This window comes from Mobula birostris, chromosome 3 (assembly GCF_030028105.1).
Source record: "Mobula birostris isolate sMobBir1 chromosome 3, sMobBir1.hap1, whole genome shotgun sequence".
Taxonomy (NCBI): domain Eukaryota; kingdom Metazoa; phylum Chordata; class Chondrichthyes; order Myliobatiformes; family Myliobatidae; genus Mobula; species Mobula birostris.
Genome location: NC_092372.1, coordinates 138,587,340 through 138,601,427, shown reverse-complemented (window position 1 = coordinate 138,601,427; position 14,088 = coordinate 138,587,340). Strand labels below are relative to the sequence as shown.

The following is a 14,088-nucleotide window of genomic DNA, read 5'->3' as shown; positions in this document are numbered from 1 at the left end:
AGCAGTCATAAGAGAGAAATCAACAAAGGATTCTCGACCATTCTGGCAAGGCTTGAATGCTATCACCTTTTATAAAGTTAAATCAAGAGACATAGACGACAGCAGGGCTTCACTTCCAGCTGAGCTCAATGTCTTCTACGCTCACATTGACCATCAAAACATGCAGGAACCATCACAAACTCCCAAAGCCCCTGATGAACCTGTGATTTCAGTCTTTGAGGCCTACATGCAATTAGCCACCAGGAGGGAGAACCCACTTAAAGCCTATATGGGGCACCTGGTCAAATATTAAAGATCTGTGCTGTTCAACTGGCTGGAGTGTTTACTGAAATCTTCCATCTCTCACTTTGGCAACCGGAGGTATCCACCCGCCTCAAGAGGATTTCACATACTAGTGCCTAAGAAGAATGTAGTACCCTCCCTCAATGACTATTATCTAGTTGCAGTTATGTCTACAGTGATGAAGTGTTTTTTTAATATAATTTTTATTTTTTCAAAAAGAATACATGAAAAGATAAAATCTACCCATTCCCCCCTCCCCTTAACCCTCTCCCCCCATATATAGTCCTACCTAAAAAGAAAGAAAGAGAAAAAAAAGAAAAGAACCGCCTGGTTATTGGAAGGTTTCCACATGCTCCATGGGATTCAAAATAAATTTGGTATAATTATTCGTTACTTTCCTCAAGTAACCAAAATCTTTATCGGAGCACTTAAATATGCCATCCTATCTTTTGTAAATAAGGGCGCCAAATATTCAAAAATGTTACATATTTATCTCTTAAATTATAAGTAATTTTTTTCAAGTGGAATAGAACTAGCCATTTCATTATTCCAACCATCCATACTTAAATACGAATCAGATTTCCAAGTAACTGCTATAGTCTTCTTAGCTACTGCCAATGCAATTTTTATAAATTCTTTCTGATATTTATTCAATTTAAGTTTCATTTTTATCCCTTCAATATCACCTAATAGAAATAATACAGGGTTATGTGGAAGTTGAAATCCAGTAATTTGTTCCAATAAGACTCTTAAATTTATCCAAAAGGGTTGAATTTTAAAACAAGACCAAGTAGAATGTAAAAAAGTACCAATTTCTTGATTACACCGAAAACATTTATCAGATAGATTTGAATTTAATCTATTTATTTTTTGTGGTGTAATATATAATTGGTGTAAAAAATTATATTGTACTAATCTAAGGTGAACATTTATTGTATTTGTCATACTGTCAAGACAAAGTCTTGACCAATTTGTTTCAACAATATTAATATTCAGATCTGTTTCCCATTTTTGCTTTGACTTATGGATTCCTTGTTTAATTGTCTGTTCTTGAATCAAACTATACATACAAGAAATAAATTTTTTAATTTTCCCTTTTTGAATTAAAATTTCAATTTCATTAGGCTTTGGCAAAAACATTGTTTGACCCAGCTTACCTATTAAGTAAGCCCTTAATTGAAAGTAACAAAAGAAAGTATTATTAGATATTTTATATTTATCCTTTAATTGTTCAAATGACATCAATATACCTCGCTCAAAACAGTCTCCTATAAATTTAATCCCTTTTTGGTACCAATTATATAAAAGTTGATTATCCATTGTAAAAGGAATAAGTCTGTTTTGGAACAAAGGTCTCCTTGCTAATAGAGATTTCTGTGTTTCCTTATCAACATTTATCTTATTCCATAGATCAATCAAATGTGTTAATATAGAAGATTCTTTCTTTTCCCGTATCCATTTAGATTCCCATTTATATATAAAATCTTCAGGTTTATTTTCTCCTATCTTGTCTAGTTCTATTTTAATCCATGCTGGTTTTTGATCATCGAAAAAAGATGCAATAAATCTAAGTTGATTTGCTTTATAGTGATGAAGTGTTTTGAGAAGTTGGTAACATATCAACTTGAGCCTGAGAAGACTTGGATCCACTCCAATTTGCCGACTAGAGCAACAGGTCCACAGCAGATGTCATCCCATTGACTCCTCACTCAACCTCAGAAACATCCAGACAGCAAAGGTGCATACATCAGGATGCCCTTTATCAACTACATCTCGGCATTCAATACCATCACCTTCTCAAAACTAATCAATAAGCTTCAAGACCTTGGCCTCAATACATCCTTTTGCAATTGGATCCACAATTCCCTCACTTGAAGACCCCAGCCAATTCAGGTTGGCAACAATCTTTTCTCCACAGTCTCCAGCAGCAAAAGGTTGTGTGTTAACCCCCTGCACTACTTGCTTTACACTTATGACTGTCTGGGTAAGTACAGCACCAATGCCACATTCAAGTTTACTGCCAACACCACAGTCGTGGCTGAACCAAAGGTGGTGACAAATCAGCATATAGGAGGGAGATTGACGATCTGATTGAGTGGTGCCACAACAACAACCTCTTACTCAAGGTTAGCAAGAACTGATTATTGACTTTAGGAGGAGAAAACCAGAGGTCCATGAGCCAGTCCTTATTGGAGGATCAGAGGTGGAAAGAGTCAGCAACTTTAAATTCTTCAGTGTTAACATTTCAGAAGATCTGTCCTGAGCCGAGCATGTAAGCGCAATTATGAAGAAAACACAACAGGACCTCTACTTTCTTAGGAGTTTGCGAAGATTTGGCATGACATTTAAAACTTTGACAAACTTCTATAGATGTGTAGTGGAGAGTATATTAACTGGCTGCACCTCAGCCTGGCATAGAAGTATCAGTGCTGTTGAATGGAAAATCCAACAAAAATTAGTAGATACCACCCAGTCCATCATTATGTAAAGCCGTCCCCACCATGGAGCACATCGAACATAGAACATAGAATAGTACAGCACAGTACAGGCCTTTCAGCCCACAATGTTGTGCCAACCATTAGACCCTGCCTCCCATATAACCCCCCACCTTAAATTCCTCCATATACCTGTCTAGTAGTCTCTTAAATTTCACTAGTGTATCTGCCTCCACCACTGACTCAGGCAGTGCATTCGATGCACCAACCACTCTCTGAGTAAAAACCTTCCTCTAATATCCCCCTTGACCTTCCCACCCCTTACCTTAAAGCCATGTCCCCTTGTATTGAGCAGTGGTGCCCTGGGGAAGAGGCGCTGGCTGTCCACTCTATCTATTCCTCCTAATATCTTGTATACCTCTATCATGACTCCTCTCATCCTCCTTCTCTCCGAAGAGTAAAGCTCTAGCTCCCTTAATCTATGATCATAATCCATACTCTCTAAACCAGGCAGCATCCTGGTAAATCTCCTCTGTACCCTTTCCAATGCTTCCACATCCTTCCTATAGTGAGGTGACCAGAACTGGACACAGTACTCCAAGTGTGGCCTGACCAGAGCCTTAAAGAGCTACATCGACATCTACGTGAAACACTGTTGCATGAAAGCAGCATCCATCTTCAGGGACCCCACCACCCAGGTCATGCTCTCTTCTCAGTGCTGCCATCAGGGAAAAGGTTTGGGAGCTTCAGACTCGCACTACCAGGTTCAGGAACAGATATTACCACTGCCTCCCGCCCCCCCCCCCAACACACACCAGCTATCAGGCTCTTGAGCCACAGGGGTAACAACACTCAACTTCACTTACCACATTATTGAGATATTCCTACAACCTATAGACTCACTTTCAAAGACTCTTCATTGCATGTTGTCAATAGTTTTTGCTTATTTATTATTACTATTGCTTTCTTGTAGAATTTGCACAGTTTGTTATCTTTTGCACCAAATGCCCAAGATGGTGTGCTCTTTCACTGATTCAATGATTGTTATTATTCTATTGTCGATTTATTGAGAATGCCTGCAAAGAAATGAATCTCAGAGTTGTATTTGGTGACATATACTGTATGTACTTTGATAATAAATTTACTTTTAACTTTGAACTTTGAGAGGAGAAACACTTTTAAAATAGGCTGGCTTTCAGTCCAATCGTCTTTCTGATGGTCTAGTGCTTTGTCCTTAATTATCATGTAACTCCCACTGCTGGCAGAATTTATGACTTGGACCTCCTGGCTTCACCAGCTTTCTGGTTGCTGATCACTTTTTGCATCTGAAAACTTATTACTTGACCGCTGATGATAGCAAATCCAAGAACAAAACAAACTTCATCTAACATCCACTCACAGACATTTTTCAGAAATGAATTTGATAAAGAAGTAACCACAAATGCCATTCAGTCCTTTGAGCCTGCTCTACCTGGGGCAATTGAAATATATAAAATCCTAATAGGTATTTCAAAGAATGCAGGAAACTGAGTGCTTGAATATGTTTAAGATTGGGTTAGACAGGCACAGTAGTTAATCAGCAAGAGGATATAAGGTTACCATGGGTAAGCTGGAATGCTGAGTGATGCTTAGGTTATAGTCACTTCAGCCACAATCTTATTAAATGTTGGAGCAGATTTAGGGAGTAAAGTGACCTACTTCTGCTCATAATTTGCTAATACTGGGTGTGCAGTTAAAAGACTATGTTACCAAACAGAAACTATGCATGGTGACAAAGTCTAAGAATTAAAGTTGATTTTGCTATGCAAAAAGTAATAGCTGGTCAGATGTAATGAATGGTAAAACTTAAATAGATGGACACTAAACTCTAAATTAGGAACAATCTGGATTTAATAAAGATTCATAATCTGTTCCATTTATTAAGTATCCCATTTACACAGGTGATCAATCAGCAACAAAAGGAAGTATTTTGACACAAGAACTAGACCATGGTATGAAAACATATTGAAATTATTATGCTACAGATGATCATGTCTTCATTGTACTATAAAGAGAGCCATGTGTGCAGCTCTGAAGGTAGAGAATGTCATAAACACTATGCGTGAGCCACCATTTGCTTTAGTTCAGATTCGCAGAATCCTAGCATTGTTAGTTTGAAAATTACCGAGATAGGCAAAAGCCAATGGCCAAAAATAATTTGGAGGAACTGCCTGCCATACTTACCCACATTGCAACAGAGATTACACTTCAATTTAAGAAGATGCTTGGAGGTGGTTATACTTCCTCAACAGGAAGATGAGTGATGAAGGGACTAAACTATTGAGTTTTGTTTCAGCCAGGAAAGTCAATTGTACTTTTTTTCCTAGATGCTGCCTGGCCTGCTGAGTTCCTCCAGCACTTTGTGTGTGTTGCTTGGATTTCCAGCATCTGCAGATTTTCTCTTGCTTGTGATTAGAGTAGGCACAAAATTAATTCAACCAAGCTTTAGTATTGTCACCTACACAATCATCATTTTCCTGCTTAACAGTGGTGACTCCAGCCTGATTAATCCAATCTCCTTGGTCATGGAACCAGAGAATACTACAGTACAGATACAGACCACTCAGTCCTCCTCAGTCGATTCTGACCTAAAATTATAATTCGTCCCATTTATGTGCACCTGGACCATATTCCTCTGAATCTATTTCATCCACATATCTATCCAAATGTCTCTTAAATGTTACAATTAAATCCACATCTTCCACTTCCACTTCCTGTGGCAGTTTGTTCCGCAATCACATTGTCTTCAACCTGAGCCTGAGGCTCCGGTGGGTTCCTGTGCTGTGGAAGACGTCCTGCCTTGTCCCTGTGCCGAAGATGCCGCGCCCCAGTGGCCTCAATGACTACAGACCGGTGGCATTGACCTCCCACATCATGAAGACCCTGGAGAGACTTGTTCTGGAGCTGTTCCAGCCTATAGTCAGGCCACACTTAAATCCCCTCCAGTTCACCTACCAGCCCCAACTAGGAGTTGAGGATGTCATCACCTACCTGCTGAACCGTGTCTACGCCCACCTGGACAAGCCAGCGAGCACTGTGAGGGTCATGTTTTTTGACTTCTCCAGTGCGTTCAACACCATCCGCCCTGCTCTGCTGGGGGAGAAGCTGACAGCAATGCAGGTGGATGCTCTCCTGATGTCATGGATTCTTGATTACCTGACTGGCAGACCACAGTATGTGTGCTTGCAACAGTGTGTGTCCGACAGAGTGATCAGCAGCACTGGGGCTCCACAGGGGACTGTCTTGTCTCCCTTTCTCTTCACCATTTACACCTCGGACTTCAACTACTGCACAGAGTCTTGTCACCTTCAGAAGTTTTCGGATGACTCTGCCATAGTTGGATGCATCAGCAAGGGAGATGAGGCTGAGTACAGGGCTACAGTAGGAAAATTTGTCACATGGTGTGAGCAGAATTATCTGCAGCTTAATGTGAAAATGACTAAGGAGCTGGTGGTAGACCTGAGGAGAGCTAAGGTACCGGCGACCCCTGGTTCCATCCAGGGGGTCAGTGTGGACATGGTGAAGGATTACAATTACCTGGGGATACAAACTGACAATAAACTGGACTGGTCAAAGAACACTGAGGCTGTCTACAAGAAGGGTCAGAGCCATCTCTATTTCCTGAGGAGACTGAGGTCCTTTAACATCTGCTGGACGATGCTGAGGATGTTCTACGAGTCTGTGGTGGCCAGTGCTATCATGTTTGCTGCTGTGTGCTGGGGCAGCAGGCTGAAGGTAGCAGAGACCAAAAGAATCAACAAACTCATTCGTAAGGCCAGTGATGTTGTGGGGATGGAACTGGACTCTCTGATGGTGGTGTCTGAAAAGAGGATGCTGTCCAAGTTGCATGCCATCTGGACAACGTCTCCCATCCACTACATAATGTACTGGTTGGGCACAGGAGTACATTCAACCAGAGACTCATTCCACCGAGATGCAACACAGAGCATCATAGGAAGTCATTCCTGCCTGTGGCCATCAAACTTTACAACTCCTTCCTTGGAGGGTCAGACATCCTAAGCCAATAGGCTGGACCTGGACTTATTTCCAGGCATAATTTACATATTACTATTTAACTATTTATGATTTTATTATTACTATTTAATTATTTATGGTGCAACTGTAACGAAAACCAGTTTCCCCCGGGATCAATGAAGTATGACTATGACTATGACTATGACAATGACTATTGCCACTAAACGAAGTAGCACCCTCTCATATTCCTTCTGAATATTTCACCTTTCACCCCAAACCTGTGGCTTCTAGTGCTATTCCCACCCAACCTGAGGGGAAACACCTGCCTGCATTCACTCTATCAACACCTCTCATAATTTTGTAGAGCTCTGTAAGATCTCATCTCTTTCACGTGTGCTCCAAGGAATAAAATCCTAACCTATTCAACTTTTTTTTCATAACTCAGGTTCTCAAATTCTGGCAGCATCCTTGTAAATTTTCTTGGCACTTCTTCAAGCTTATTGATATCTTTCCAGTTGATAGTCAATTTCTGTATTAGCCTCCCAAAATATCTGAGGTGACACCTCATCAGTACTAGGAAGTTAACCATCCTTATCCACCTCAAGACAAACAGCACCTTCTCTTTAATGTGGATCTGATCCATGAGACCACTAATCTTTTGCTTCAGCTCTGTAACCTCTGTTTCTATCTCCCAAATGAATACACAGATGCAAAAATCATTTACAACCTCCACTATTTCTTTCTGCTCCATGCTAGATAACCACACTGATCTTCAGAAGGACCAATTTTGTGCCTTTTGCTCTTACTATTACTATATCCAACATATCCTTGGAATACTCCTTAACTTTTTTTGCCAGACCAACATCATGTCTACTCCTAGCCCTTGTGCTTTCTCTCGTGATCGCTTGCATTTTTTATACTCATCAGGCATTTCATTTGATCTTATGATATGCACATGATATGCACCACTTTCTTGCAGCCTTTTAGTTTTGTGGGAATATTATCTGAATATTGAAGATGACAACTTCATCTCTTCTTCAACGTGTGTGCATGCATCCACTTCTTGATCAAGGTTGTAAAGTGATCAGTAATTGAGACAATCTTGCAGAACATGAACTAAGCTTCAATGAGCAAATTATTATCGTGTGTCACTATTGATTACATCTTCATCACTCTGGTAATGATTAGAAGAAATCTAATAAAGCAGAACTGGCTGAATTAGATCAGTCTTGCATTTTTGTAAATTGAACACATGTGGCGAATTGTCAGCTAGCTAATGACTTCAGTCCTGCATGAGAAATTCCTGCAAAAAGGTCTGCCAAATATTTGTACACAGATCTTTAGCATTCTATTTGTAGTATTATATTATATTTGGTGGATTCTGCCACTTTATCATTTACAGAGTGAGTTGACGAGCAACAAACAATCAGTAGGAGGAACTCAGTAGGTCAAGCAGCATCTGTGGAGGAAAAGAATTGTTAACATTTTGGGTCAAAACTTGTATCAGGACTGAGTGAATTAAATTGGCTAGCTCATGGGAAAGTGGATCCTTGGGAGAATACTGAGGAAACATATATTGTGCACATTCAGCTAAGAACATTGACCAGCACTGAGATTGAGACCTATCATCTGTACAAACAATCTGGCCTTCAACATGGTTGGAATGATAATACCAAAATGTTCATCTCCTTGTCCACCACCATTTTCAACACTATGTGATAATACTATAGAGCTTTACTTTGATATCTAGTCTGTTCCTGTGAGGTACTGTTCTATGTTCTATGTTTCCAGTTTTAAAATCACACCATCAGAGTAATAAAACTTGATAGGCTGAATGTTGGAATTTAATGTACATAATTATGCACACATTATTTCTGCACCATCTTCACAAGACGATATTCTTTGTTTGTTCTCGTGCTGGTGTTGCAAATGTGTTTTGTTTAAAGGTTGATCTGTACTAACCTACCCACAACCTAATACTTGTTGGGTGATGCAAGGTGGGGGGAGGGAGTGTTCTGTTGGTTCCACAAACTTAGCTTCATATTTTGAGGAATAATTACTCAGGCTCATTTGTCCCCTCATTCTGCTCTTTCACTCAAAGCTCATAAATATACTGATGTTAACTTGCTCTATTCAGCTTTGAGTGAAAGAGGAGAATCATCAGGGCATTAGGCAACTCCAGTGGTTATTCAGCGTTCTGCTGAGTGTGCTGCCCTCATGCAACTGCCAGGATTTAGTCAATAACTAAACTCCCAGAGTAGATTGACTGCTTATTCTCATGATATTGCATTGTACACAATAGAGAATACAAATAAATTATACAACAGATAAAGATGAAAGGAGTATTTAGATGGCATGACAGAGTGAAACGGAAAACAGAGAACCTATTTGGAATCAGTATTCATAAACTAGATAGATATGTTCATTATTTAAAACATCTCAATAAAGGGGAGATATTTAATATTTACAAGTAATAAATTCACAACTTACTTGAGCAAACATAATATTATGACTCACAGCAACTAAAATTGACTTTTTTTTTCATACCTGAAGCATAATATTAAACTATAGTCATCATTTCATTCCACAATATCAATGAGACAGTAGTCTCATTTAGTGGAAATTACGTTGACAGTAGTTCAAATTAGTTCTGATTGAATTAACATGGATAGCTACTTCAAACCATGTTCCACAATATTGGTATCAAACAGATTTAAATGCATGAAAATCCTCTTCAAATATTATAGCAAAGTCATTAACACTGCTGAAACAAGTGGAGTTATTTGCTACCAGCATTGCATGATTCAGTTTTAACTAACGTATAAAGCCACGTCAAAGCAGAATTAAATTTGTACGTGGTAGCAAATTTGCTTCCAAATCAGAAGTTGAATTAATTATATGACATTATATTATGTAACATTACAGAGTACAATGCTGCAATATGAGATTTTGCTGCGTATTCACATTCAAAATAGGGCAACCTAGAAAGGAAGTTTCTCTGTTGGGATGTCCTTTATAAGTACGGCTAGCATTCAATATCTGCGGATTGCTACAGCTGCAAATACTTACAGTGATTTGACACCATACACAATGAAGGCCTGTAAGACCCTGATAACACTTGATGGTTTTATGGCATTTGTTACATTTCTTTGGACAGTTTCCTTCCACCCAGAAGTGATGCATTACCTAAAGGAAGCAAATATGTATGTAATTTGTCTAGAAAATACATTTTGTCTATAATGTAAATCCAATGCAATTCACAGATAAGTAAAAGGGCAGCTCACAGTTGCATTCTTTTTTGACTTGACATAGGTGTTGATGCAGGAGGGAAGAGCTCTGGACACACAGCGTTCATGTACAGTATACTTGCAGACTACAAAATTAAAAACATGGGTCAATAAAATTAACGTGACCTTTCAAACGTAAGGCAAAATAATTAAAAGTGTCATATTTTCATTATTATAATTGATATTTAATCCCTGTCTGTGCCTGAAGAGAAAATATCAAGCATGGATGTTTATTTCCACTGCACTTCAGGAAGAATCTCTAGCCAATATGTTGCTATTAATAGTTACGGCTGAAAAAAGTAGAAAGGAGTCATCATTTAACCAGTTTGAGTCCATCCACCACTCAGTGATTTCCTGACTGATCTATTACCAAACTCTATTTGTTTGCTTTGTTTCAGTTTACTTTAAAATGCTCTTGACTGGTAAAAATCTAATGACCTGGTTTTTATTAAATGAAATTTAATAGTTATTATCTTAATTATATCAGACTTTGTAGAAAGAAATATTTCTTAGCTTCTCTTTTGAATGGTTCAGCTTTAATTTCAACGCTCTGCCACAATGACCAAGGTTTGCAAACAAATAGTGAAGGCTTCAGCAATTATCCTCTCAATTCCTTTCAAAATTCCAGCTTCTCAATCAAAGAAGAGACCTTTACCCATTAAATACCAGGGAATATAACCCTGGTTTACACATTAGCTAGCATATTATATCATTAGAAGGCTGACAGGACTTTATTGAATCTGAGTTGTACGCCTTCCAGTAACAAATCATTTCTGAGGTATGCTCTCTAAAAGTGTACAATGTTCCAAGAACAACCTTTAATTTTTACAATTTTATAACTAAGGAAAAAAATCCTCCCAGTTTACATTCAGGTCCTCCAGATTTTATTCCTCTAGGTATCATTCCATCAGACTTAGTGTACATGGAGTTTTAAATCGTTGCACTTCTCCTATCTTATCTTTTTATACCATTTAAAAATACTCTGTTCTATTCCTTTTTGGTTCAAAATGGATGACTTCATAGTTATATGCACTAAAATTCATCAACCACAGCTTTGTCTGTTAGCCATAAATCAATGTCACTTTATAATTCAACGCTCCCATCTGTGCTATTTACTGTGTCACCAATCTGTGTCATTGCAAACTTGAATTTATGGGTCACTATTGTTTTTATTCATAGCCATTAATAAATATTGAGAACTGCTGAGACCACGGATTCCAAATATGCTCTGGGTACCACTGATTCATCATCATTATGATGTGCTGTGTCGTAAGACGTCAGCAATCATGGTCTCATGACGATTTCTCTTGGCAAATTTTTCTACAGGAGTGGTTTGCCATTGCTGCCTTCTGGGCAGTGTCTTCACAAGATGTGCGGCCCCAGCCTTCATCGATACTCTTCAGAGATTGTCTGGCTGGTATCAGTGGTCACAGAACCAGGATATGTGATTTGTACTAGCTGCTCATCTGACCATTCACCACCTGCTCCCATGGCTTCATGCAACCCCAATTGGAGAGCTTTACAGATACTACACCTTGCCCAAGAGTGACTTGCAGGCTAGTGGAGGGAAGGAATGCCTTACATCTCCTTTGGTAGAGACATGTCTCCACCCTGCCTCCGCTGATTACTATATTCTAATTGAAATGTAAAGCTACTTTGGTTACTGAGGCCCCCATTGGTGGGGGTTGACCATGGAAATTGCATCGTAGGTGTCCACGTGATATGTAAGCCAGTATGCAAGCTAGAACAGTATGATACGGAAAGCAAGCTGATGCCCACGCACCCGGCTCCCCTGCACCATTCAGCCGATGAATCCAAAGGAACAGCAGAGGCTGATACAGTTTGGCACCAGCGACATCTCAGGAGTTTCCAGTCAGCCTTGAACTCAACGTAGGACTGCCTTAAGGACTCCAGCTCCGGATTTTTCCTCACGGTTTACTCACAAAGCCTTCCCCATGAGGGGGTATAGCCACCAGGCAGAAGTTTGAGATCAGAGTTTTCATTCACCTCGGTGAGCTGCCAACCATGGCTGATGAGCCCCATTTGCCCAAAGCAACTGGTTTTAAGGCACCAGTAACCTACCTTTGCCCATTCTCCTGACAATAGAAATTGTTCCGCCAGAAGGCAGCCTGTTTAACTATCTTACCTCCCTTCTAACAAACCCAACATCGTCACCAAGTTAATGTTTCGTCTTCTGTCCTACAAGAGTCATATTAAGTACAGCCATATCAAATGCCTTCTGAAGGTCCCTATAAGTCACTGGCATTTTGTTGTCTCCAATTTCAGTTACTTCTACAAAAAGATTACATGAATCTTCTGGCCATGACTTACCTTTCAAAAGATTCATGTCGGACCTTGCTAATGAGCTTAATTTTCTCAAAGCACTCTATTACTCCAGCCTTAACTATGGATTCCAATATCTACCATACAAAAATGTTGGACTAATTATAACTTATAATTGTATTGAGAATTTACTAGTTTAATTCCCTGTCTTTTTGTACATAGCTGGCCATTGGTGTCATGGCATCCTCACCAGACTTCACACCCGGGTTTGAATCAGGCTGGCTCCTTGCACACGCTGAGTTGAGTGTCGAGCTAGCAACTCGGTCTTATAAAAACAGACAAAAACGCTAAAGAAACAGCTAGATTGCCACAAGGCATGGAAAGGAAAAACAACTTGTACGTAAATAAATTGCATTCAAGGTTTCCAACAAAGAAAAATCTCAGAATTGAGAGCTTTTTAAATTTTTAAGAATAAAACATGTTATTTTCTTGCCTACATTTTTAATCTGTACTGAAACCCCATGGATTTCCCATTATTGAAATGATTATATTTTCTCAATGCTCAAAACCACTCACAATAACTTCAGTTAGCTTCAGTTTTTGATTTATTAGTTCCTTTGAAATGCCAATTATACTATCTATTTACTGCAATATGAAGAATAGCAATTATTCAACAGGTCTTTATTTTCATTTGCAGTATTTCAACATCTGTTGACACTTTTCTGACGTTCACCAGGGTAATCACATGATCACTTAATTTTCTCCGCATGTATGTATCGTTTTGATAATGTTATTCAGATTTACTATTTAGAAACTCACTAGAGAAAAACTGAATGAAAATGTGTTCACTACACTACCAGAGGAATCAGCCAGATGAGACACATCATGCATAGAAATAAGAGAGCAACACACATAAAATGCTGAGGGAACTCAATAGGCCAGGCAGTATCTATGGAAAAGAGTATACAATTTTCCATTTCGGGTCAAGACCCTTCTTCAGAACCCTTCATCAAATAAGTGAGATTTATTTTAAATAGTGAATGAAAATATTCCAGGCTTTACCAGTTGGTCAAATCAATTAACCAAATATGGATATAATAAAGAGGGTAAATTAGTCCATTGAAATTACTTTTTTTTTTAAATTGCTCGGGTATAATTTGCACTTTGTCATAAAATATCACCCAGAAATAACAAGAGAATGAAAATAATCTATTTTATATAAAGAATCACTCTTCAGCGCAGGCAATCTGAATTTTCAAAAGTGTGTGATAAGAAATGAACTACATTCTGATTTAACTTCATTCCAGTTACGCAATTCAGGTAAGTTGGATTCATTACTCTTCAAAATAATTTTCTCTCATACAGACTGTAACATAATAAAAAATGTCTAAATATGAAATGCAGTTGTCTAATGAATTTATTTACAAGCTATCATACATTTGATCTGAGGCATATTATAGCCTACTTCTAACGAAGATCCCACATTCATAATTTCAAAATATTTCTGTTTATGTACAATTTGTCTGCATTATTTAGATTATTTAATTAAAATGACGTTGTGGTCAGTTTTTAGTGCATGTGCTGTGTATTACATTTTGTAAAAATATTAGGTGAAAGTCTGAATAATTCCAAGCAACACTAACTCTTTCCGAACTCGCAGCATGTAAGGTGTGTGTACAAATTAAACACTGTAGGTTTGTTAAATGTTTGCTAACAGCAGCTGGACTATTTTTGGTCTCAGGCACTAGTGGCATGAGAACAAAAGACCAAAGAGTTCATCTGTCTCT

General features: G+C 38.6%; 1 protein-coding gene across 3 annotated transcripts in view; it reads right to left on the bottom strand.

Annotated features, from left to right (window-relative positions):
• The window catches only part of dgkb (diacylglycerol kinase, beta), a 738,504-nt gene that overhangs the window by 488,701 nt on the left and 235,715 nt on the right, over nt 1-14,088 (bottom strand). For all 3 annotated transcript variants that reach the window (XM_072251979.1, XM_072251978.1, XM_072251977.1), the window contains 2 exons: nt 10,016-10,104; nt 9,801-9,917 (listed from right to left, as the gene is read on the bottom strand). In XM_072251979.1, the coding sequence (XP_072108080.1) occupies nt 9,801-9,917; nt 10,016-10,104 (206 nt within the window). The remainder of the gene's footprint in view (nt 1-9,800; nt 9,918-10,015; nt 10,105-14,088) is intronic.